This window comes from Paramormyrops kingsleyae, chromosome 20, assembly GCF_048594095.1.
Source record: "Paramormyrops kingsleyae isolate MSU_618 chromosome 20, PKINGS_0.4, whole genome shotgun sequence".
NCBI lineage: Eukaryota > Metazoa > Chordata > Actinopteri > Osteoglossiformes > Mormyridae > Paramormyrops > Paramormyrops kingsleyae.
The window spans coordinates 16,348,674-16,374,293 of record NC_132816.1 but is presented as its reverse complement, the minus strand read 5'-3'; the positions used below and the strand labels follow the sequence as shown (position 1 = coordinate 16,374,293).

Genomic DNA, 25,620 nt, shown 5'->3' with positions numbered 1-25,620 from the left:
GCAATATTCTCTAATTATACCGCGTAAATGAATTATAGGTGAACTGCAATTAATGACATTTAACAGAAAAAAATGCAATGGTCTTGCACAAATTATTGTATATTTTGCTTTATTTCGTATATGCTTTCGTCAGAAGTTACTATCACAAAGAGTTTAAGGCATTTTTTATTTTCAGGAGATATTTCAGTAAACTAAGGCACCTGTTACAGACCCGGGCACCAGTAATACTTAAAATCTGCCTGCTTATAAATGATCTACTTCACCCAATAACCAGATTAATATCTATTTACAATTAAAAAGCAAGGAAACACGTTTGATACATACATAAACAGTACATTTGATCACTCAAAACAAACTAAAATCAAGTATTGTATATAAATTCAGGCTTGGAGGCAGTGTTTATAATATACAAAGGTTGCAATCCTATGGTTGGGAATTTTACATTCTACCAGTATCATTGGCTGCTGGACATTGGGAATCCCACCACCAGGGGGCATAGCTAGAAATTCTGGGCCCCTGACAAAATATCAAATTGAACCCACCCCCAGGTCTTTGTATTTGGAGCCTGCATCCCCCCCCGTTTGTGGTTTCCTCTGGTTACTTCAGTTTCATCCCATGATCCAAAGACATGCAGTTAGGTGAACTGCCTGTAGGGTGTGGGTGTGTGTGTGTGTGTGTGTGTGTTTGTGCGCCCTGAAATGTACTGGCATCTCATCCATGATGTAACCTGTCCTCTGCTTCCTGGAATAGACTCCAGGCTCACAATGTTCCTGCCCTGGACAAGTAGAGAAGAGGAATTCAGAAGTAGCTCAACACCCAGTAATGTTTACGGTCACAAAAATAACGTGGAACTGATGTAACTGCTTAGTCTTTACAGCATGTCTGACCTGAGTTCCATTTATTTTATCATGTCACCTGCCTCTATATTTTCCTACTAAAATCATTTATCTTGAGGCTCTTTCTAATAAACAATTAAAGTAATTTATTACCCACCAGAATGTTGCCTATGACTTGAGCTGCTGATTGGCCCATTCCTGTATAAGCTGATTGGCTATGGCTGAGCTGGGCGGGACCCAGAATACATTAGCCTCCCCTTTGATGTCACGTGGCGGACTATTCCTCTGCAGGGCCTCCTGGACTTCCTGCAGAGTGAACCAACGTGCATCCTCAAGCTCTGCCCCACTCAGATTTATCTGTCGTGGAAAAAAAGTAAACAAGCCCGTTAACAGTTAGTATACCCGACATTCATTATCCACCTAAGTAGCTACAAGGTGATGGACTGGCATGCTGCCTGGGATAGGCTCCCACAATTCATGGTTGGGAGATTGATGGATTAATAGCTATATAAAATCAAAATTTAACACTGGCAGGTTGTTGCCACAGAGGGGTAAAATATGCCCTTGAAAAGCAAGTGGGTCGTAAATGACCCCCCACACACACATGGATTCATGTCAAGACAAACAGCTGGTATGTCTTTCTAACCTGCGAGCTTCCAGGGCTGACAGTGGCATGGCAGGCCACCATGAGTGAGCTCTGAGGAAAGGGCCAGTGCTGCGAGCTGGAATACTGCGCCGACTCCACCTCCAGGCCAACCTCCTCAGCCACCTCCCGCCGCAGCGTCTCCAGCACCGTCTCGCCTGCCGAGGCGATCGCAACCGAGTCAAAGCGAGCAGGTCACAGAACAAAGGACACAGAACACTTCCTGCCGGTAATAACCTTCGGTACCGCACGCGGTGACTGTGCCACCGACGCAAGAACGTTACAAGCTACTCCGTGACATGCACTGCAATATCAATATCCCGAGACACGGCGCGCTTTAGGATTGCTAGGCGCAGTGGTGTGCGTTGGCCTACCCATGTCACAGAACCCTGCCAGTGCACTGTACATGCCCCGCGGGAAAGCAGGCTGCCGGGCCAAGAGACACCTCTCGCCATCAGATACTAAAACTATCACCACAGGCGCCATCTGCAGGAGAAACACATCAATTACAAGTGTAAGCATCTAAAACACACATACAACAGATACACTACTAGTGCAGTACAACTTATTTTGCCATTTTATATATATATAAAATATTATATACATATATTATATTTTATATATATATATATATATATATATATATATATATATATATATATATACAGACAGGACTGAAGACTGAAGACCCATAAAGCAAGGAAGCAGCCCTTCATCAATGAGATGCAGGGAAGAGCCAGGCTGGAGTTTCTTACAAAGAGCAAAACTGAAAATTTTGCTGTGGTCTCTTAATTTGTTCCGGAGCTATATAAGTACCATTCTATCTTTATAGTGACAGAAAATATTAGGGATCTGGAGTCATGCTGGTCACAAATGGAGATAAGCCCACGTTCACTATTATTCACCATTCCCTGCTCACGCACCTGAGGGTAATAAGTAATTCCGCTGCTGTGGCACACTCGCTGGCTACCCGCCTGGTTCCGCTGGGTGGGTTTTCCAGTGGCACTGCAGTAGCTGTGGGTCTGATGCCAGCGAAGCAAGGCCTGTCCCTTCACACAAGACGGGCACTGGATCAGTCAGACACTTACAGTGCATATTACCTACGCGTTCTTAGCAAAAAGACAAAATGTACATCATACATGGTAAATGAACGAGAGAAAGGACTTCGTTTCAGCCTTGTGAAAGTGGATTAGTCAGAAGCAGAACTGGCACACGCAGTACCCTGGTCACAAGTGGGACCTCTGAACTCCTCAGGAGAAAAAATGCTTTCCTCAGGTCTGTGAAGACGCCCTGGCAGAGCTCCTCCATGGCATTCTGCTCTAACTCCGCTGTAACACAGATTGTTCCACATCAAATAGTGAGAAGACGACAAAAAATTCTAGCAAAGTTACGGTAATATGGAACGGTAATGCTGTCAAACCATTTTAGCTACAATCAGAGGTGTTGCTAGACATAAAGCTCTACTGGGGAACTGCTCCCCCACCCCCCATTACTAATATGACTTTAAAAACTGAACATGAGATTTGACTAGAGCACAGCACATAAATACTGGGCACGTGTCCCAGTGAAGAGGGTCCAGCAAGGCCCATAGCTACAATCCTGAATACTGAGGAAAAAGTCTGGACATTGATAGTAGGGTGAAACTACTATCAATGCTAGGAAACAGAAGAAAATTACTTTTCAAATGTTTTTAAAATCTGTTTATGTTTTTGTCATATAAAAATGCATTTACTTTTGTAGTGACATCCAATCATCCAATCATTATTTTGCGCCCCCCAGCTCTCAACACCAGTAAAATTATTTTGCGAATTTGTATTATTTCAAAAACATTTTCATCCATTATTATCTATTGTTTTAAGCAATTGTAACTTTATACCAATTAGAAGACGTTCAGATTCATAAAAGGTTGTCACTCTTACCAACATCAAGGCAAAACTGTGCGAGGAGGCTGTCCGAACAGCCGACGAGGACAGAGCTGTTTATGACCTCGGCGTCCTTCCCAAGCTTCTCCAGCATCCCATTTACAACTGAAAAAAGTCAGAAAAGCCTGCAGTCTTTCCATGGTGCTGCAGGGCTGCTATTTCTAAATCAGTCTCACGGCTCAAAGGATCCAGACACTAAGCCATTTATTTAATGTAAAAATGTGTATAAGCATGTCGATATTCAACAAGTGAAAACGTAACTTAGGTGCAACACCAACTGTCACTGCTGGGCATCTTATTTCATTTATTACTGCAAAAGGTGTGACCAGTGTTTCTAGAAAATACCTGGGACCTGGAAGATGGGCAGCTTGTACCCTCCCCTGTCTGTCCTCTGCAGTAGGGGGCTCAGTTTGTGGTAGAGCAGCACAGTACCAGACTGCAGAGCCCTGCGACACAATTCATCATCCTCCTTCAGATTCATTAAGTACCTGGATGGACAAGCGGAAGAGATCAAAGACTGAATGCGGGTCCCTTAGCCCCGGTGTTTTAAAAAAAAATAATTGTCCCAGGATTTGTTCAAAAGGACAGATTATTTATTGCATTTTCACCTTCACCTTCAGTACAACAATCGACAGTGATACACATTGATGAAAGAAAGATTTGGTCATTTTATGGACTGGAAACATCTAATCAATGTCAGGGACCTCATTCTGGACACGTAGCTCGAGCAGCAGCGCGAGCCAAGCGGCTGGATTTTAATGGGCAGCGCGCGGATCCAGCGCATACTTTAATTCGTAGAAAGTGAGCAGCGAGCGGGGACCTACAAGACACAATATGAATAGCAAGATATTTGACAAAGTGTGACCCATGTGTGGCGTGGTACAAACAAATAAATTAATAAACATTGCTTGCCATCCTTTGTATTTCTGCTGCTTTTGCATTATTCAAAGATTCAGAGTCATAGATCGTGAGCGGTAGAGATCCCCTACTTTAGAGTTACTCTAACAATGTCAATCAGTTACGTTCTAGCTGAGCGACTTCCAGTGTGTACTACTTTCTTTAACAACACCCTATTTATTCGTAAAGAAATACAACAATTTTTCACGATCCCATTAATCGACACAAAGTAACCGATTTCCTCAGTTACTCGGAAACCGCCAATTACACTCAATTAAGACAAACTTCTCCGTAAAGTTCTCCCTAAAATATCGGCAGTCGCACCGCCTCCGTAAAAAAAATCAAATGGATGCTCTTTCATAGTTTCTATATAGATTTCTAACTGCCGCACTGTTTTCTGATTTGCATTACGACCCTTTCGACACAGGTAGCGAAATAAAATCCTGCCTGATTAATTTGAACAAATACCTACTGCAGCTAGCTGTCGTCATCAAAAGGGGACCCGCAGTGGATCCGCTGTGTACACAGGAACTGTTAGCACTGCGCAGGCGCACAGCAATCTCTCTTCTTCGAGAGGTGAGATGCAGCTGTGCAAACGGCATGTTTTTTCAGCTGTTGCAACACCCTGGCACCAATTTGGTGGTATTCAGACCTTTCACTCCTTCTGGGTTTTACTGTATTTATTTCAACTAACAGTCATTTCAATGTGTTATTTACACAATCCTCTATGAATAAAATACTGTACATGTCACTGTTCATATTTGCAAGTCCATATATTACCTTAACTTTACATCTTGTATTTTCGTACCTGTGCTACAAGTCATAAAATTTTATTGCCTGAATTACTGACAAAATGTTTGCACTACAAAGTGCTGGACCCCCTGAATCTGCCAGAGTGTCTATGCCCCCACCCTGACACTAAGAAAGCCTATAAAAAAGTCCCACTGATATCGATTCAGTTACTTAACTGGTATTATAATAACCAAACCTGTGCGAGTAATTAACCAATACATCATGCTTACATTCCAACATTTGTTGTTAGAAAGGCGAAATAATTAATTGTATTGTTTTTAGTTTGTGAATTTGACACATTCGTTTGTATTGCATTTCCAAGCACATAGTAAATGAGATTTATAGAGGGAATAATGCAGTCTCAAACATTTTAAATCTAGTCTAGATTTGTAATTTATTTAAATATATCGACAATTTAAATAAAAAATTTTTTTTGTCCTAGCCAGTAATCTTTCCCAGTTAAAGACTGGTCACAAATATCCCAGGCACATGACGTTTCTGGAATTTGGAATTCATTGCTTTAGACAGAATAAACAGTTTGAATTATTTTTAATTTCGGTCACTTCTGTAATCATATCCACGGTAAAACAAAAAATTACTGAAAATAAAATCAGTTACACAAGCTGATATCTACAAAGAGTATTATTTGTACAATGTGATTTAAAATTACCTCAGAAATAATTTATTTCGCCTGCTATGTTGACTGTTGATTTACTTTTGCAAAGTAATTGTTTAACGCAACTTTTAAATGTAAAAGTACAGGGCAATAATTTGTTAAATAAAAATGGGAGAGATGTGAGGTTTGAGCAAAGTACGAATCCTGGTCTGTCTAATAATCTCCTCTTTTCAGATGTTACAATAATTATTAAGCATCATTGTCATAAACGTCCAATATCATTTAGTTTTGATGCGTGCTCCCCATCAGTAGGCCGGCAACCTCCCCCGTGTGTCCCAAACCCTGCAGTGTGTGACTTCCTGCACGTAACTATGTTGCACTCAGCCACCAGATGGCGATAAGAAGGCCAAGGAGACGCCGAGGGGAGACGGATATAAAAAGCAGGATCAGCCGTGCGGTTAGGATCATCGGAGCCCGGCGTCGGGGATTGGGGAGTCGGCGAGCCTGCGAACCCGGAGCGGGGAAATAGGCGGTGGATGAGGGCACGAAGGGAAAGAAATCAGAGATAACTGCGATCACTGTCATTTTTGGAGCTGCAGGGTGAGGTGTTGTTACTTTTGAGTTTATAGGAATTGCTTGTAATGTTAGCGATTCTAATAGCCTGTAGCTCTCTACGGGGGAAGTCTAGAAATTTCTTCTATCCGAAGTAGCTGCATCCTGATTGGTGATGCCCTGCTCTTTTTCTCCGGTGCGATCGCTCATCGATCCATGTTTCAATAACCCGCACGGGGACGTCCTGGATGACCCAGCATTTAATCCTGTTATTTGGAAGTGATATTAGTAAAAGCGGCGTGTATGTCTGACGCCCTTCGGCCGGCGAAAATGGGGAGCAAGTCGGCTGCCGCAGTCCCTTGAAATTCCTTCTCCACCCTTGCGTGGTGGAGAAAAAAAATATTAAAATCTAGTTGTGTAGTCATTCGGGAAGCGACGTAGTTCTAACCTGCGTTTTAAATATACAGTATTAGCTTGCGGTGTGATGGCTGTATTTTTAGAATAGTCTCAGAATAGCTGCGAATGTGTTGAGCAATATGGGGGCCACTTGGTCACAAATATTATAATGCAGCACATAGATAAATAAGTTCTGCATGTTGTGGTCATTTTACTCCGTTGCTTTGACCACCGCTTGTGTCGCGGCGCGTGCATGCTGAACTTTTTTAAGTTACCAGTGATACAAGCTACAGGCTAATGGAGAATGAACTGCCCCTAAGGATACTAAATAACTAAATAGCGAAAATGAATTAAAGACTTTAATAACTGACTTCGGGAAGGCGAAGTTGCGGTACAATCGCATGCACACGTGCATTCTTGCACAGTTGTGTGCATGCACATTGCATGCTTGTACACTTGTGCACAGTATTGAACATGCACATGTACATGTTTCTACAGGTATTTGTGGTTTTGTACATGCTGCGGGAATGAGCCGTTTGCGGGGGGGTCTTCCAATCCTGCTTCAGTTGGCGGCCGCATGGATAAGGGAGCCTGCTTTGGCTGCTGTTGGGACTGGGGGGCAGGATATTTTACTCCCATTCCGGAACTGTGGGGGGAGGGGCGCGGACGTGGCAGTCTTCTCCCTTTTCTGAATGAACAGTATCGGCGGCATAGACACCCTTGCTGTTTGTAACATAACGAATTGGTCGTCAGTCTGTCAAGTTTCCCAGTGATCAGTTGTCACCTATCGTGTGCTTTATCTTGTGTTAAAATGCTGCCCGGGTTGCCTCCGAAACGATGCTTTTTGGAAACAGCTTTTCCCGAAGTTTCACACGCGGTAAAGAAAAGTGTAATATGCTGTCGATGAAAGCTTGTGCGTTTATGGCTAATTGCAGAAATGTACTGCTCACCAGCGGCAAGCCTCAGTTTTCAATTTATCATTTTCCCAGTGAATTTAATTTAATATGGAACCCATTTGTCATTAAATTTTTTTACAGCCTACCACAGCCTTAATTATCAACAGATTTCAATGTTTAAGAGGCAAGTGTCTTAAGAGGCGTTACTGTTTTCTGGCCCCTGGCCCTTCGAGACCCACAGTCCCACCATTGCTAGAGACAGGGAAGCAGGAGGACTGGGGCTGTTGACTGGAAGGTCAGCCACAGGATGAGGTGAAGGAGAAGGCAGCCTCCACAGAAGACTGATGGATGTAGGCCTAGACTAAACTAGGGAACCCGAAGGGGCGAGAACCAGGGTATAACTCTGGGTTGGGCATTGGAATCATTGGTGTTTCTCTATTCATATTGGCCATACTTGTGTTCTCACATACCCTTCTCACGTCGTCTTCCATGGCTGAAGAACAGTTCCAATACTATGAATAGAAGTACAGAAGACTGTAAAATCCCCCAGATGTCATTCTTGCCCCTCCCCAGATATCAAGGATACATCGTTTGCATCCCCGCCAAATGAGACCGATCCCATGATTCCTTGCCCCGCAAGTTTGTTGTTGGAAGGCAAGTTAGCAAGACCGGTCTTGCCAAGATCACAAGTACAGTCTTTGCCTTCTTGGTGTTGAGAAACACCCCACGGATGCTCTAAGCAGAAACCAGTTGGCCAGAAACCCCAGGGCAGAATGCTGGTAAGCAAGAACCAAGCAGGTCAACCAAACCACCCAGGCAGTACCTGGAAAATACCTGCTCCATAGCCCCTATAAAACTAATCTCTGCCTGAGTTACCTGAGCCCCATGCACAAAATCAACAATGCTGGCTGAGAAGAACTGCTGAAATAATGTTGGCTCTAATTGAACCCAGGCCAGAGCATGCTCAAACCAGGGGCAGGTGTGACATTGCTGTCTCCATCACTCAGTTTGTTTACATGCACACTAAGAAAATTGAACTATTGTGTTAGTCCGACTAAAGCTGGACTTTTAAAGATCGCTGTTAAAGCTTGTGTCACTTCATTTGCACACGCATCCATCGTTATGAATTTTATTTTTTTAGGTCTGTGATGTAATAGGTCAACTTTTCAGTTTCACCTTTTGTAGCGGAGTTGGACACACTCCGGTCAATAAATTGATTCCCCTCCCGTGCTTATATACTGTGAGAAGGACCGTAGTCTGATTCAATGGCATAGTCGAGCTATAACCGTGGCTTAGCTTAGCTGTGCATGTAAACGTACTGAATGATATTTGCTGTTTGATGAGCATTAATGCGGTGGGTTTTGTGAGGTCATAGTGGTAAAACTGTTTTGTAAATGATCCACAGAAAAACAGGAGAGCGAGCTATGCCAGCCGTACCCCCTACCTGGTCCTAACCATAACCAATGCTTTTTGATTGCAGTCACAGATTTTGATAAAATTGAGGTGTGTATTGTGGGGACCTAAAAAATATCTTCACAAGCTAAAAAGTAACAGGCTTCAGCACATTGCGGGGACATTTGGCCACACTCTGTTTTCTGTCTCTCTCTTTTTTTCTTTTTTTTTTGCTTGCTGGGAGAAGCAGGGAGCCCTTATCCAGTGAAACGACCACTTGAAACACAGTGTGTTTCATAGCCAAGCTCACTGCAGATTAGTGGATGGTCGAAGGAAATGAGATCCTTTGATGAAGAGGTGCTAATTAGCTCTTAGGGTGTGCTGCTGCTGTACTGCTGGCCTTGAGCGAATGAGCGATGCTGTGAGATGGGGTTTCTCTTTTTGCCATCATCCCCCCCCGCCCCCACGACCTTGACATGTCTGCTGCAGATCTGCAGACCCTTTCATGCCTGTGCAAACTCCACCTGATATTTATAGAATTCTCCATGTTTCATTTCTTCCCTTGAATGGCCTGTGGATCACACAGTGCATTACTCATTGCCTGTTGTTTTGTTACATAACGCACTTCCTGTGTATGACGTGATGGTGCATTCATGTACATCTTGAAAGGGTTTTCCATAGTGTAAATTGTAAATTGATGGGGGGTAGCACGAGTGTTTGCCTCCAGAGGAACTGAGAACCATGCAGTATGAACGTACTTCAGTGTTCTAGTTCTAGTACTGCCATGCAGCAATAGGGCGCAAGCAAATACTCCTTGAGGGACAAGGTTTATTTAGAGGAATAAACATACAAAAGGATTGTGGAATTGAGCTGCTGTGGTCATGCATTTAGCTCACGGGAGTGTTACACAAAAATGTTCTGAGAGCAGGATGAAAAATGAACCAATCAGATGTCTTGGTGCCACCTTCTCTAGTTGCTTGGGCCCGCCTCCTCTACAATGTAAATAGTTATCTCTCTGAACCAATCATTTTTCGTTCTGCCCTCAGAGCATTTTTGTGAGGAGTGATTTAAAGTGAAGCACCCCTTCCCCCAAACAGACAGGCACGCGTCGGTCGGCACAGATGGGGTCATTAAGGAGGTGACATTCCATCAGCGTGGTCGTCCACCCAGCTGTCTTTATACAAGGGGCCGGAGAAGGGATACACAACTTGTTTACCCCTGCCTTTTCTTGGCACCTTTTTTCCAGCAGGGGGCGTAAGCCTTGTTGCAGAGAACCATCCCACACTAACTGGCTGCTAGCCACATGCTGCTGGCCCTCCCTGTGTCCAGCTGCGGAGCAGCCACGGTTAATATTAGCCTGCGTGGTGCTGATCGCCCCCTTCTGGCGCGAGCCGGATTCCCCGTGATCTCTTGCGCCACCAGAGATAATTTTCACAATTCACCGATGGCTAACTCCTTGTCCCCCCCCCACCCCCAAGTTTTCTGCATTCCCTAAATACCTGGGCTTGTTTGGGAAAAGGAAAACAATTTACTTTTCTTTATTCTTGGAGTTTCGGTCTCTCCATTGACTCTGAATAGCACAAATAATATGCAGAACTGAAGGACATTCCCCTCCTTGAGAGCGGTGCCAGTCCACAACACTCGGTCACCAAACCGTGACCATGATGGGTACCCATGACCAGGGCGGAGAGCCATTATTTGACCTGCACAGTTTGCTTCAATATTGCATCTGGAAAGTCCAATACCATGTACACTGGTGCTGATGCAGCTGGCAAACTCCAAATCACCGCCTGCTTGCTCCAGTAATGCCAAAAATCTCTGTGCCGTGAATACCGCTTATTAAATGCCGCGTGATTGGCTGGCGTGCCTGTTGTAGCAGACAGGAAGCCGGCCCCTCCACCCTATGGCAACTCTCGTTCTGCCGGCAAAGCAAAATCGGCTCTCAGTGAGACACGGGCTCGAGTGCTGCCGAACACAGGAATCCTGCCTGACTTGGGTTCACTTTTTAAAAATGCTTTCTTGGCTGCATAACCGGTGTCTCCGACAGCATGAAAGATCAGGAGCAGATTCCCGAAACATTGTGCATCCCTTGCCAAGGTATTCTGGGTGTGTTTGCCTACGATTTTGTCGGATGCCTGTCTTCTGGAACGCTCCAGTTATTTGACACCCATTCCGCCAGCAAAATGCTGCCGTCTAAGAAAACTACTTTAGTGGAGCAGCAGGATTCATAATCGGGGTAAAATGTTTAAACTCTACACTGATTTTGAGGAAAGAGAACCTTGTAAGGATTTTTAAATAAATGACACCTTATTGATCCCTGTAGATCACCTACCCCATCTTGCTCTCTATGACACACAGACGCTTACGAAGGTGAGAGGAAGCTGGGCAGCCGCCCGCAGCTGCACCCATGGAGCTGGGGGTTAAGGGCATTGATCACAGACCCACAGATATGACTGTCATGCCCAGGACAGTCTCAAACCGGCGACCTTCTGCTCACATGGATGGCGGCTGTAGTCACATATCACCCCTATATATATATATATATGTGTGTGTGTGTGTGTGTGTGTGTGTGTGTCTCAATGGCAATAAGGAATCTGTGGATAAAGAGCTCCGCTCTCCAGTAAATCATTTAGAAGGCAAGGGCGTATGCTGGTTTTTCTTCGAGGGCCTGCAGCCTTCTGGAGTGGTTCCAATCAGAACCCTGCTTCAACACCTTCAGTGTGATATGAGGGAATCTTGAGAGCCGAGGTGGAAAGTTCAGGTGCAAAAAAGTACAAATCCAGAAGACCAAGATTTTGTTTCAACCAACCAGTTGAGTGCTTTGTGACTGTGATATTTTATATTCAACGGGTCACTTGGAACAAAATCTTGGTCTGGATTTTCACTTTCTGGACCTGAACTTTCTCGGCGAGATAACTAGGGCTTAGGGGCGGCCAGCAGATGCCCCTGCCCCTCAGGTCACAGCTGTGTGACTTTCCTTCGGTAGCGTCAGTGCCGAGACAATAGGACTGAATGTTCGGGCTGTGGCGGCACTTGGCGGAAGATTAGGGGGCAGGCGGCAGGCAGGGAAAGTGGCTGAACATGGGCAGGGAGGAGAGGGGCCGTGTGGAGACCCCGGTGCCACGGTTCTCTCCCACAGGGTCTTACCGTATTTGGCCGTGTGCCGGTGTCTCGCTGCCAGGTCCGGCTCAGTGTCTGCACTGCGATGTCTCCACTTTCCCGGCACCGAGCCACTGCTTTCTGGCTCGTCCATGATATCGATGTAGCTTTCTGATTGAAACAGACACCTGATGTTTAAATTGAAGCAGATGTGTATCTTGTATATCTGCACGGATCAGTTTCTAGCGTATCAGGGTGAGAATGGGGGTCCAGGTGACACCAATAACCCTAAATATGGAAGGGCAGGAGGTTTCTCCTGGCAGAGTCATCTGGTAGCCTGTGGCACTGGAGTTCTGTAACTGCAGTGGACAGGCTGGGAATGAGGCTTGTCGCCTACCAGTGCTCCCCCTTCAGTGCTCTAGTGGAATTTACCACCTTCAGTGAGAATGGGGGGGGGGTTCATTTTATGTGGGATCCTAACCTTTGAGTCTCAGTTTACAAGGGCTGGTCTTCCATTGACATGAGCTTTCGTAGGAGCAGGGGCTGTGCACTAATCTCATACTTTGACAGGCATTCGCACCTTTACACGATACACCGTAACCCTAACCAGCCTCTCGTCCGTAGCAGCTGGTCACGTTGACTGATGTTTTTGACGTGATTACATCGCCAGCTCAGCCCCCCAAGCAATTTCGCAAGACTGTATTAGACGTGCTCAGGGTAAAACAGTAACTGACTTCACTTCTCCAATCTGCCAGGCAGTCAGGGGTGAACCTTCGCTTTGAGAATGAAGCCGCCGTTCTGCCGTCTGTTGGTGCTCAGCTGCCTGCTGTATACATCCTCCGCTAACGATTTCTTCACATCGATCGGTAAGCGAGCAGTGAGAGGGAGAGTGAGAGAGTGTGGACACCATCTATTCCTGTACCCCCCCCCCCCCCCGCCCCCCGAAGTGTCATGCTTTGTCACTTTTGTTTTCGTAGACATGCTTCCTCATTCTTATACAGTCAGCAGGCTGAAGACTCTCAGGATATGTTAACCATGGTCCATAAATTGCTGACATAGTAAATTTGGCCCAACTCAGCACTTGGGTAAGGAGGGGGTCAGTCAAGTCCGGAGCTGAGTAGGGCCAAATTTCCACCATATGACCCAGAACAATTTTTCGCAGAACACAACGAAGTCACTCTACTGAGGAAATACTTATAATGTATGTAATACTGCATATAAGCGCTACTTCTTTTGTCCTCCACAAATCCCAGTCTAATTATCAGCCTTCCTAATTAGTGCCCACAACAGCTGCAGTGAATGCTGACTGTGATCTTCCCCCCCCTCCCAGGTCACATGACTGATCTGCTCTACACAGAGAAGGACCTGGTCACCGCCTTGAAGGATTACATTCTGGCAGAGGAGAGCAAACTTGAGCAGGTCAAACGGTGAGGGTCTACGAAGAAGTTATACTCACAGACACACAAACGCCTGCTTTCACATGCTCTACTAAAGTGATTATTGCTGTGCATTGGATGCATCTCATGAGCACCAAACCCAGCTACCCAGTTGATAATTCATTAAGCTATCTACGTTTTACAGTGGTGTTTAAGGACTTGCAAAATCTAATGTTCCGTATGTGTCTAGTTGGGCAATGAAGCTTGAGACCTTGACAGCCACTGCCACCCAGGACCCCGAGGGCTTCCTGGGCCATCCCGTCAATGCCTTCAAGCTGATGAAGAGACTCAACACCGAGTGGGGCGAGCTGGAGAACCTGGTGCTCAGGGACATGTCAGATGGTTAGAATGGCTTCACTGCCCATCCAACCAATACCGGGCACCGGTATTTGTCTAGCTGTGAGACTTCCCAAGGCTTCCATTAACCATGCTAATATGCTAATTTATTGTCCTGGTCTTAGTGCTTGCTCACAGCCTTGGGTAGTTAAGAATACTGGCTTGAGTCTAACATGATCTTCTTGTCCTTGAAGGGTTTTGGATTAACTACCCTGGTTTACAGTGTTGGTTGGAACATCTGTCATGGCTATGGGCTATAAACAGACACCCTTCGTTCTCCAGGGTTTATCTCCAACCTGACCATCCAGAGGCAGCACTTCCCCAATGACGAGGACGAGATAGGAGCAGCCAAGGCCTTGTTGAGGCTACAAGACACCTACCATCTGGAAACAGAGACTATATCCCGTGGGAACCTGCCTGGTGAGAGGGCGCTAGAAGAGAACATAAAGGCCAGGGGGTGGAGAGTGGGCTGGCCGCTTGAAGGGATGCGTAGGACTTTCAGTGCCTTTTTCCCCCCGCATCTCCACTCATGCTGCCCATTCTGCAGGTGTGACATGCAAGGCCACCCTCACAGTGGAAGACTGCTTCGACCTAGGCAAGGTTGCTTACTCAGAAGCAGACTACTACCACACTGAACTGTGGATGCTTCAGGCCCTAAAGCAGCTGGACCAGGGAGAGGAGTCTCCTATTGACAAGGTCTCAGTGCTGGACTACCTCAGCTACTCAGTATACCAGCAGGGGGACCTTGAGAAAGCCTTGGAGCTCACCAAGAGGCTTCTGGAGCTGGGTAAGGCCATCTCACCAAGCTGGATGCCTTGAAGTCTTGCAGGAAAATCAGAAGAGCCACAGTTGACTCATCAAGGAGAAGTACAGTGGGCTGGAGGCACTCTAGTCAGACACACCTTTGATCATTGACCACTTTCATGAGATATAAGTACTAGGCATGAAATTTTTTATTATTATACCATTGGAACAAAATTTGTGGCAGGATGACGCATAGCCTAAAAAAGCTTGTGGTCTGGAATGTATGTGGCTTTTATCCTCCCTTTGTCTTGCCTTGCCCCTAAAGATCAAGAGCACCAGCGAGCCAATGGCAACCTAAAGTACTTTGAGTACCAGTTGGCGAAGCAACGGAAGGCTGAGGCAGAGTCGGGAGTGAAGAAGAACAGCAGCGGCCGGGTAAAGAGGAGGCAGGCCGTGGATCACCTGCCAGAGAGACACAAATACGAGGAGCTGTGCCGGGGAGAAGGAATCAAGCTGGTGAGATGGGCTACTTCTTGAAAAAGTCAACACAAATGAATATTAATAACGTAACACTTCAGCAGAGGTCCAGAAAGTAAAAATACAAATCAGGATTTTGTTTCAGCCAACCAGTTGAGTATAATGAATCACAGTCACAGAGTACTCAGCTGGTTGGTTGAAACAAAATCCTGGTTTGGATTTTCTTTATGACTACATTAATGGTTGGGACTTCGCATTCCAAGTGCACACATGATCCTGCTCCCATGAACTCCTGGTGATCCATAGTCTGCAGTGTTCAAGGCAATGTTGGCCCAGATCCTGGAATCCTCTAGCAAGAACTTGCCTTAGTTGCCTGGGCCAGCCCAGGGCAGGTCTGATCGTGTGCCCTGGCAGTGGTCTACTGCTTCCATTGATGTAGGAGCAGCTACTTGGCCATGGGAACATGGCTGCCTGCTAACCCGCACATTGCCTCCCCCCCACTGTCCCCCCACTGCCCACAGACGCCTCGCAGGCAAAGCCGCCTATTCTGCCGCTATTTCGACAACGGCCAGCACCCATGGTACCTGCTAGGCCCCGTCAAGCAGGAGGACGAATGGGACCGCCCACGCATTGTCCGCTACCACGACATCATCTCCGACGGCGAGATCGAGAAGGTCAAGGAGCTGGCCAAGCCCAGGGTGAGTTTGGCTCTGGGGAAAGTCTCCACGTGTTCCTGGTTTGTACAGAGCAGTTAGCTGTCTAATTGCTTGTGTCCTTTGTAGATTTAGCCCCAGTTTGTTTTAAAGCGGTTTACTTGGCTTGGAGCAGCACTCCCAAGAAAAATCTACTTTACCATTGGACACCAAATAATGTATAGAAATTACAAAGATAGAAGGACAGATTGAGTTAATTCCTACATATGGTCATAGGGTTGGTCAACCTAGGTGCCTGTGTTTGTTGGGTACCACTATACAATAACGCCCCCTTTTGCCACTTTTAATAAAAATTATATAACGTTATAACTTGTTTAAAATTGCCTATTAATAATTTACAAAGTGTTACAACCTAATTAACCAGATTACAACCCATTCATAAACTCTTTATATGGGTAGCCTTCTTGTAAAGTGGCACCGTTTGTTGTTTGTAGTTTTGGTATCAGAATGATTACAAATCCTGTCCTGGCTCGAAGTCTCCTCCCTGACATGGATTATCTGGTCACCCTAATTCTTATTTAATTTTTATTACTCATCTGCATTAAGTCAAAACCAGGTTTGGAAGTTTTGTAAATTTTGATTATGTCAATTTGAGTGGATCTTTGGCTCGGATTCACCTTCGGTGTCCAAGGACTTGGCAGTGACGCTTAATTGAATTTAGTTGGCTTGAAACAAGACTCTTGACCTTTAAGAATCATGGCACTTAAGAGGGGATCAACGTAAGAACCTTTTACCAAAATAAGACTTGGCTGGCAATATTGTAGGAGGTCGGCCGCTTGCATGACCTTGAAGCTAAAGACATCATATAGTGCAGTGTTGAGGTTTGACAGTGGGGCTCATATGGCCTTCAGATGGTTTGGTACTGTGGAGATTAAGGTTTACTGCTGGAGGTCAAGGTCATGGTTGGGGGGGTCTTGTTGGGTCCCTCGAAGGAGGTTGAGGTGAGGTTTCCGCAGCCTTGGTGTGAGTGCTGTGTAACCCCCTCTCCTCTCGGCCGGTTGGCTTCACAGCTGCGTCGGGCCACCATCTCCAACCCCATCACTGGTGTGCTCGAGACCGCCCCCTACAGGATCAGCAAGAGGTAAGGCTCACAGGTGCAGGGGGCAGGCTTGCTATAGGCCCCACACAGCCTGCTTCCTAACCCACCCCAGCACCATACTGGCCTCTCTTCCACAGGATCTTGGGACAGAACTGTCCAGCATGAGCACCCAACAGTTTCCTGGTACACTTAAAGGCCAAAGAGGGCCACCTCGAGGCATCTCCTTCCTTAAAACACTTTTTGGGTCCTTCGCTGGCCAAGGGAGAATTTTACAATAAGTGCTGACCAAAATTATATATTTTTGGTTCTGGTGTCACATCCATGAAATTGAAGATCAAACGTATGCTACAGTGAAGTCCAATAAAACGGTGCTGTTTTAAGAGATGCCAGCAAAAACCGCTAGCAGATAAAAGGCTGTTTGCTTGCTCATGCTAAGGATTAGCAATGCTGTGTTGAGTGCTAAGATGGAAGAAAAGGTACTTTCCCCAAAATGACCGCGTATAATGCCTTTGGCCTGACAACAGCAGTGATGTAACTTATTTTGGCAAAGTGGGATTGGCGACATTTCTGGGCTGATGCTGTCCAGGCTGACGCCTCGCGTTGGAAAAGGGTCGAGATATGGCCTAGGATCCACCTCACCCCCCTCATGCCAGTGACGCCCTGTCTCTCTCTCTCTGTCTTTCTGCCGTGCCCCCCCCCCCCCCCCCCCGGGAGGTAGCTAAGGCGCGCCACCGTGCATGATCCCCAAACTGGGAAACTCACCACGGCCCAGTACAGAGTCTCCAAGAGGTAAGGGGTCAATGGTCAAAGCTGGGCTTTACTCACTCTCCACCGTCTGCCCCTTGGACACTGGTTATGGCCCCAAGTGGTCATAACCAGTTCTTGAACTTTCTGCCCCTCTTCACCAACCATTCTATGGGCATTACAACACCAGCAAGGCTTAACCATACTGCAACTTCTCTCCAGCCAGGCTGACCTTCAGCCCGCTTAGAGCTTAAGCAGCTCTCCTAAAGAAACCACGGAAAACAAGGTCTCCTTCCCGAGTACTCTAACCTTGCTCAACAGCAACCCCCCATGTAAATGTGGTCCCACCACAATGCACGCCGTCAATATGCTAATAGCATCACTGATGTCCTCAGTCGGACGAAACTGGTACAAATGGACCAGAATCGTTAGTTGTTTGTTAAAGCTGTGATTAGACTCCTTAAATAGAAGAAAATCTATCTTACAATACATCTGTCTCCTAGCTAATATCCGTTAGCATGTTACCCTAGCCCCATTGTTAGCTTATCCACTTGCAACTATAGTGAATCTTCTCCATCTCTCACTCCTTGTTTGTTTCTATTCAAACTGGAATGCCCAATTAAACTACTTCTCATTAGTCTGCCCCCCCCCCCCCCCCAGGTTATGAGATGCGTGCCGCCAGCCCCCCACTTCTTGTCCCAGTGTGAGCTGCAGGTTTCTTCGAATGATGCCACATTTGTCGTGAAGAGCGCGATTCGCCTTCCTCCGCCCATCGAGCTTTAGGTCCCAAGACTTGTGGGGGGGGATTTTTCCCCTATGTAACATTGCCAGAAGCTGAAGAGACCGCATGCTTGTCTGTCAGTCAGAATCTGCTGTCATGCAGTGACACATCTAGGGATCCTTTGTCTCTGGTCGCAGCACTCCCCCTGCAGGTGAAACTCGTTAAAACAACACACGTTAAATCAGACAGTCAAAAAAAATGTTTCAGAAAGGCAAATGCCACAGTCACGTTTTAAGAAAGTGAAGAAAGCCAGAATATTTTTTAAAAAAAATATTGGCATTACCGGGAGGATATTAAAGATTTCTGGTTCTGGAGCAAGCCTGCAGCCCCTAGAACATTCTAGAACAGAGCTGTTTATGACCCTCTATGTTGATTAACTACCCTATGATGGGCTCACAGATTTAAAAAACGCCTCCATCAGCACCCAAACTCCAGCCTGCATGCACCGCCGTCAGATTCTTCAGCTGTGTGTGTGCCCTTTCTCTTTGGAGTGTGGGTGTAGTGTCCCCCCCACTCCACAAGGAGGGGTGTTCAAGACCTGATATAACTTTGCCGGCGAAAGATGGAGAGTCACAGTAACTTTCCCTAAAAGCTTCAGAGCAGAGAACAGCCTCCACAGGTGGAGGAGTACTGACCTACACCGACCTACATACCTGTCCACCTCCTCATGGAGTAAGATTAGTGGTGTCACAAAACATAAATTTTTCCTTCGAATTGAACCTTCTGTTCACTGTGAGACCAACTGTCAAGAACGTTGTGTGGTTTACTTAATACAACAACCAGAAATATATGGCATATGTATTAAAGATGATAAAGTACTATAAATGTTCATAATGAAAGCGGCGGTATCATAAAGTTATAATTTAAATCAATTCCCTTTCGAGTTGAGTGACAGACCAGAATTTCTCTACAAGAGGGTAAGACGACAGACGGCTGGAGATGACCGTTAGCCCACCTGCCATCTCCTGGCCCGTCGCCGTGGCAACAAGCGCACTGTTGTTTGTGACCACAAGGTACTGCCCCAGTAACCCTGAATGAACTTCCATCAGAGAGGTGGAAACATGAGGTCATTCCTGGGGGTGGTATACGAGCCTCACGCAGAAACGGCCAGCTTCAACCAGAGATTAACCCGCCCAAAACCGACTGGAGATTCTGTGGGGCCACAACCTTTAATTCCTCCTCCACTTTCCACTAACCGCTTCATATTCAAGACATGCTCTTACTAACCATGCTGACTGCCTGATGACAACTATTGTGTTTCATTGATTTTTTATTTTATTTTTTTTGATGATACTTTCACCGTTTTCACATCATGTGTAACTTAATTTGTGTGCTTGATTGTCTAGGATTGATATGAACATTCATGACAATGTTGAATGCGATAAAGTGTTAAATAAGCTCCTGTAAGACCTTGAAGAGGGGGGGGGGGCATCAGTGCTTTGTACCTTTGATCTGTCCATAGACTAATAAGTTGATAGTATCATCATTATTTCTCGTGCTAATTATGTTAGAAAAAGGAATTTTATCATTTCAATACCCGTGTCCCTCTTTTTGGTTAAATGAATGCATTGCAGTGAGAACGAGTAATAAACCATTTTCATCTTGTGACATTTGCCTCTAATAGCATTGAACCATTTCTGGGAGGATGATTAAATCCAAAGATACTCCCATAGCACTCATACATTTTTCACTAAAATAATGCAAATGGCCATATTTACATATGAACCTTTGGTCGCCATCTGGTTACGGGAAGGTTGGGGGTGGCAGTGACTTCCGAGTGACGGGACCTTATACAGTATGCAGATGAGTGCTTCTCTGCCAATTGGTGCCAAGTTCTGTTCCATCTGCTGCATGCTGATCAGTGATGGGATAAATTAGCAGGCCTGTCCTTATCCAGAGGGTGAGAGGATAGCAAAATGACCCATTATTAAAAATGAACAAAAGTAATGTCAATTTAGATCAATTATATAATCATTCACTTTCAAATGTATAAGCATTGCTATAGATTTAGAATTGTATAAGCATTTCTTTAGATAGAGCTTAATGCTATTTATCAATACACATCATAGCATTATGTTTATAATACAAAAAATAGTGTTCGAATGAATATTGCTCTTCATGTAGATGATGGGAGATGGGTATCTCTAGAGTTGAGGGTGGACCTTGAGTATGAGTTTGTGGTCTGCCCGGATGAGAGGGCGTGTGGTTGCTGTCGTATCATTCGTCTTTGTGTCGTGTTATCCCAGTGCTTGGCTGGCTGCGCATGAGCACCCCGTGGTGGATAAGATCAACCAGCGCATCGAGGATCTCACCGGCCTGGACGTCAAGACGGCGGAGGAGCTCCAGGTGACGTTCTGCGTGCGCCTTCGGGGTCTGGGGGACAAACTGCTGAGCATCATGGGAAGCTGACGTCAGGCAGCCTCTGTCGTCGGGTGCCGGCTTTTGGGACTTTCTGTGCCTCTTACCCCTGGGTGCCCTCATGTGTTCTTTAGCTGCTGAAGCACCTTGCACACGTCCGGCATCCCAGAGCAGTTCCCGTCAAGCTTCTCATTCAAAAATACAACTAACCATGATGTTAACATCATCGCACCCTTTCATCCCCTCCCACCAGGTGGCGAACTACGGAATGGGGGGGCAGTATGAGCCGCACTTCGATTTCGGACGGGTGAGTGAAGCCGTCCTCGGGTCTCTAGTCGCTAAATGTGACACGTCAGTGCTTGATCGCCGCTAGCGTGGTCACACTTTGTATGGGCGTCACTGAGCCAACCCTGGTGGTGCGGTGTGGGGGAGGTTGTCATGGAAACAGGCGCCAGACAAGTAGTTGGGCGGCTCTGACGGTTCTGTTACCTGACCCCCCGCAGAAAGATGAACCAGATGCCTTCAAGGAGTTGGGCACCGGGAACCGGATCGCGACCTGGCTCTTTTATGTGAGTGTCCCGTGTGTGTGCCATGGATCTCTGGCTCTACACCCCATCCTGTCTCCGCCCTTATGCCCTTATTTACCCCTCCCTGCTCCTCTTTTCCATCACTCCTGTTTCTGCATTCAGCAGTTTTATCAGACAGGAATCTGTTAACGTCACATTTGTTCAGCATACGCTTGTTTAAGCCACATTTGTTTGGCATGCATTTGTTTGGCATACACTTGTTTAAGTCACATTTGTTTGGCATACGCTTGTTTAAGTCACATTTGTTTGACATGCATTTCGGCATACGCTTCTTTAAGTCACATTTGTTTGGCATTCATTTGTTCGGCATACGCTTGTTTAAGTCACATTTGTTTGACATGCATTTCGGCATACGCTTCTTTAAGTCACATTTGTTTGGCATGCAATTGTTTGGCATACGCTTGTTTAAGTCACATTTGTTTGGCATGCATTTGTTCGGCATACGCTTGTTTAAGTCACATTTGTTTGACATGCATTTCGGCATACGCTTGTTTAAGTCACATTTGTTTGGCATTCATTTGTTCGGCATACGCTTGTTTAAGTCACATTTGTTTGGCATACGCTTGTTTAAGTCACATTTGTTTGACATGCATTTCGGCATACGCTTCTTTAAGTCACATTTGTTTGGCATGCAATTGTTTGGCATACGCTTCTTTAAGTCACATTTGTTTGGCATGCATTTGTTCGGCATACGCTTGTTTAAGTCACATTTGTTTGACATGCATTTCGGCATACGCTTGTTTAAGTCACATTTGTTTGGCATTCATTTGTTCGGCATACGCTTGTTTAAGTCACATTTGTTTGGCATACGCTTGTTTAAGTCACATTTGTTTGACATGCATTTCGGCATACGCTTCTTTAAGTCACATTTGTTTGGCATGCAATTGTTTGGCATACGCTTGTTTAAGTCACATTTGTTTGGCATGCATTTGTTCGGCATACGCTTGTTTAAGTCACATTTGTTTGACATGCATTTCGTCATACGCTTGTTTAAGTCACATTTGTTTGGCATGCATTTGTTTGGCATATGCCTTCATCCAAAGTGACAGGGGCTAAGGTCAGAAAGGGGGGTCAGCTGGCCTCCAGTAGACAGGGTTAAGGGCCTTTCCCTACCAAAAAAAAGTATACTTAAAGTTCATTTTATTAAGTATACTTCATGCGACTAAATTGGCCCACTTTTAGTTTATTAAAGCATATATTTTAAGTGTATTTATTTAAAACTATAAAAGGTAGGACAGTGATTTTTGCGGCACAAACGAGCACAAACGAACTGCTTGTTTGTGCCACACAAATCAGTGTTCTATCTCTTTTACTTAATGAGATATTAAAGGTTTTTTGTAAAGGTCGAAAGTTCAGCCAGCCCCCCTACAAAGGCGTTCAGATGTGAAACCGGGCTCGTTCGTTAGTGCTGCGTTTGTGCTCGTTTGTGTCGCAAAAATCTTACTTGGTCAGAAGCAGACCTCCGCAAAAGTACTAGAAGCACTGGACTCTCGCTGCTTTTCCCAAAACCATTGGATTCTGGTCTCATTAATATTTATATAACATCATAGCAACCATGCATCATAATTGTCTCATCCCATCCTATTTGGCACGCGCTGTATACGATATCCTGTTTACACCTTTTTGCACATGCACACTTCCACGTCAGATTTACTCTTTATATTGCATTTGATATTTAAGCTCGGTTTAGTTGTTTTAATCTTGCACTATGAGAACAAAGTACCAGCAGAATCATTTCCCCCTAATCCAGAGGGATCTAACATGGGCACAGATGCCTAAGCCAGTGAGTCACCCCGTCACGCAGTGCGGTTTTTAGTCGTACGTTGAATGCATTCCGTAATTGTATTAATTGCAGATGAGCGACGTGAAGGCAGGGGGCGCCACAGTGTTCCCGGAAGTAGGCGCTGCAGTGTGGCCCAAAAAGGTACGGCTCGTCACGCGGAGCAGCAAGCGTCCGGGATACCGCCGCCGTATGCGTGCGTGAACTGGCTTTGCAGTGAACCCCGCACTGTCCGCCGCAGGGCACCGCCGTCTTCTGGTACAACCTGTTCGCCAGCGGGGAGGGAGACTACAGCACGCGGCACGCCGCCTGCCCAGTCCTGGTGGGCAGTAAGTGGGGTGAGTCCAGCGGCTTCTCCTCCGCTCCCCATTGGCCCTTTTCTAACCTCATGCACGGCTCATTCTCACAATCTCCAAATGAAAAGAAAACTATGAAATACAGTGTCTGTTCTTTTGTGCAATATACTTTTTAGGTATATTAAAATGCTGTAATTGTGCTCCGATGCAGGGCTGTGGTAGCAAGAAATAAATTTTGGGAGCAGATTTTGCTGACAGTGGGGTCGCGGGGGGGGGGGGGCGGGGTCTGTCTTGGTCGATTTCATCGACTGGGGGGCAGAAGCAGATTTTCAGGGGGGTTTAAACTCGTGATTTTAGTTACTGCCTAAGTAATTTTACTACAGTATTTGGCTACCATTCCATAACAGTTTTAAGGAAGTGAAACGCAAAACTAGATAAAATGTAAATCTTTCAACTTTATTGCATGTAACCCATAAGAGACTATGAACTTGTATAATACAATATGTGTTGTTTTCTCAGTTTTGCCCTGGATTTCATAAAATACTTTTATTACAAAAACAAGTGGTAATATAATAAAGCTGATTAACTTCCCCAGAGGCGAAATCGACAGTTCAGAACACGAAGTATAATTTGAGTCAGTCTAAAAACTCATTTTAAAAGTGAGAGAATAACAATATTACGAGTTGGTGAGAATGCCCCCCCCAGTTAATAGCCCTGCAATCTGGAGCTGAACCCCCCCCCCTTTTGCCCTGCCCCCTGTTCCTCTACAGTGTCTAACAAGTGGATCCACGAGCGAGGTCAGGAGTTCAGGCGACCATGTGGCCTCGATGAGGCAGACTGATGCCACAAGCCCCCAGGACTCCTTTGCCCTCAACCATACAGATATCGAGCTGTGAAGTGCACATTTCTGCCAGCACACCTCCACACACCCCTCACAGGTCTGTGACGCACCTCCGTTCCTAAATCGCGCTGCGGGGGTGGTTTTCACGCCTGCCATCTGTGTCGACGTCTGTCCCTCATCATGTCCGAGCTCCGTTGGCACTGAGCTGGGAGCGCCAGCTCACCCACATTTAGCACTGGACTCTATTGGCATTACTCATGGGGTTTTCCCAGAATCCCCTGCTTCACTCCAGCTCTCTTCTCATCACTCCATGTCTGCTCCCATGGATGGGAAGGATTCTCTCTTCCCATCCCCTCCCACCATAACTTTGTGCAGCATTTGTTTTGGTGACTCATGTTACTGGAGCTTGAAGCCAGTTGGCTGTAGAGAAGCTGCTAGAAGGTCAGGCTTACTGACAACAATTATGATGCATGGTTGCTATGACTAAGTGCTGTGTCAGGTTATCTTTTGGATCTTTCTGGATTAGCCCCCAAACTGTTAATCCTGTGTATCCCCACCCTTGCACTACTGGTTAATACTTTCTCACTGTGTCCATTCACTCTGGGACTAATGCTAGGCCTGCTACGTGGGAAAATGCTGACAATTTTAAAGCCACATTTACAGAACACCCCTGCGTGATCACTCCCTATGGCCCAGGCCAGAAAATAATCCAATGAACACTCAAGGCTGTTTCTCATTGGCCAACCGGATTTTGAGTTGGGAGGCCTTTCAGGGAATGGCTCACCACTTAGGTTGTGAGATCTCAAAACTGTGGAGAATTTTATAACAGGGAAGAGACAAAAGTACGACTGGATGTTTTAATGGATGACTCCTCCACATATCCTGCATTCACTCCAACCTTATGGTACCCTGGGACTTCTATGGAGAAAAGAAGGCATTTACCTCCTCTGAAAGGTAGTCCTGTAAAAAGGTGTGGGGATGTTTTGTACGAGTGAAACAAATGTTTTCTACAGAAATAAATTTTATGTCACTGATGCCTCGGTTGATCATTTTTCCTCAGTTTTTCTTTTTTTTGGCACATTCACAATACATTGTCTGAGTATCGCTTCATATGATCTGACAATGAAACCATTGAGATCTTTGAAAAACTCAAGTCTGTTGAGTTGTAACCATCAATGTGCCGTCAAGATGGCCGACCGCAGGATTAGTTCGGATTGATGACCTGACAGTTCAGAAGACTGATGGAGAAGACAATTGACCCGATGATCCGCTTGACCGATATATGATACGAGTGAACGTTGGCTGGGCAGTTATGTGAATATTCCCCATGTTTGGGCAGCTGGAAGTGTGGAAGCTCAAAGAAAAGTTTTACTTTTTATCCAGCTTGACAAGTAATAATGCAGTTCCAGTACTTTGCTCAAGAGAGCAACTCTCAGGATTCATGACT

General features: G+C 45.7%; 2 protein-coding genes across 9 annotated transcripts; one reads left to right on the top strand and one right to left on the bottom strand.

Annotated features, from left to right (window-relative positions):
- Positions 1-92: 92 nt before the first annotated feature.
- On the bottom strand, positions 93-4,855 carry nudt13 (nudix (nucleoside diphosphate linked moiety X)-type motif 13). Of its 5 annotated transcripts, none has more exons than XM_023831054.2 (10): positions 4,771-4,855; positions 4,106-4,221; positions 3,747-3,889; positions 3,399-3,506; positions 2,701-2,807; positions 2,403-2,528; positions 1,854-1,965; positions 1,483-1,637; positions 994-1,193; positions 93-775 (listed from the first exon to the last, which is right to left on the bottom strand). In XM_023831054.2, exons 2-9 carry the CDS (start codon positions 4,183-4,185, stop codon positions 1,005-1,007), a joined length of 1,020 nt encoding a protein of 339 aa, XP_023686822.2. In that variant the 5' UTR covers positions 4,186-4,221; positions 4,771-4,855; the 3' UTR covers positions 93-775; positions 994-1,004. The 5 variants fall into 5 exon arrangements, with proteins under 5 accessions (XP_023686822.2, XP_023686823.2, XP_072559842.1 ...); XM_023831055.2 differs by having other exon boundaries at positions 93-770; XM_072703741.1 differs by having other exon boundaries at positions 4,010-4,221; positions 4,771-4,800.
- Positions 4,856-6,116: 1,261 nt separating this feature from the next.
- Positions 6,117-25,207, top strand: p4ha1a (prolyl 4-hydroxylase, alpha polypeptide I a). Of its 4 annotated transcripts, XM_072703720.1 has the most exons (16): positions 6,117-6,306; positions 12,797-12,907; positions 13,372-13,468; positions 13,668-13,819; positions 14,096-14,233; positions 14,361-14,600; positions 14,883-15,073; positions 15,556-15,732; positions 16,758-16,828; positions 17,510-17,575; positions 20,558-20,657; positions 20,923-20,976; positions 21,173-21,238; positions 23,112-23,180; positions 23,278-23,374; positions 24,103-25,207. In XM_072703720.1, exons 2-16 carry the CDS (start codon positions 12,826-12,828, stop codon positions 24,171-24,173), a joined length of 1,671 nt encoding a protein of 556 aa, XP_072559821.1. In that variant the 5' UTR covers positions 6,117-6,306; positions 12,797-12,825; the 3' UTR covers positions 24,174-25,207. The 4 variants fall into 4 exon arrangements, with proteins under 4 accessions (XP_072559821.1, XP_023686784.2, XP_023686783.2 ...); XM_023831016.2 differs by lacking the exon at positions 16,758-16,828 and having other exon boundaries at positions 17,505-17,575; XM_023831015.2 differs by lacking the exon at positions 17,510-17,575 and having other exon boundaries at positions 6,118-6,306; positions 12,801-12,907.
- Positions 25,208-25,620: the final 413 nt, after the last annotated feature.

What these genes read in the sequence shown, in the direction of transcription:
- p4ha1a (XM_072703720.1), top strand. Translation starts at nt 12,826, where the DNA reads ATGAAGCCGCCGTTCTGCCGTCTGTTGGTGCTCAGCTGCCTGCTGTAT. An exon ending in CAAGAGGCTTCTGGAGCTGG is followed by an intron (nt 14,601 to 14,882) that starts GTAAGGCCATCT and finishes TTGCCCCTAAAG; the next exon opens with ATCAAGAGCACCAGCGAGCC. An exon ending in TCGCGACCTGGCTCTTTTAT is followed by an intron (nt 21,239 to 23,111) that starts GTGAGTGTCCCG and finishes TATTAATTGCAG; the next exon opens with ATGAGCGACGTGAAGGCAGG.
- nudt13 (XM_023831054.2), bottom strand. Translation starts at nt 4,185, where the DNA reads ATGCGCTGGATCCGCGCGCTGCCCATTAAAATCCAGCCGCTTGGCTCG. An exon ending in GAATTACTTATTACCCTCAG is followed by an intron (nt 1,966 to 2,402) that starts GTGCGTGAGCAG and finishes TTTCTCCTGCAG; the next exon opens with ATGGCGCCTGTGGTGATAGT. An exon ending in GGCAGGGTTCTGTGACATGG is followed by an intron (nt 1,638 to 1,853) that starts GTAGGCCAACGC and finishes TCGCCTCGGCAG; the next exon opens with GCGAGACGGTGCTGGAGACG.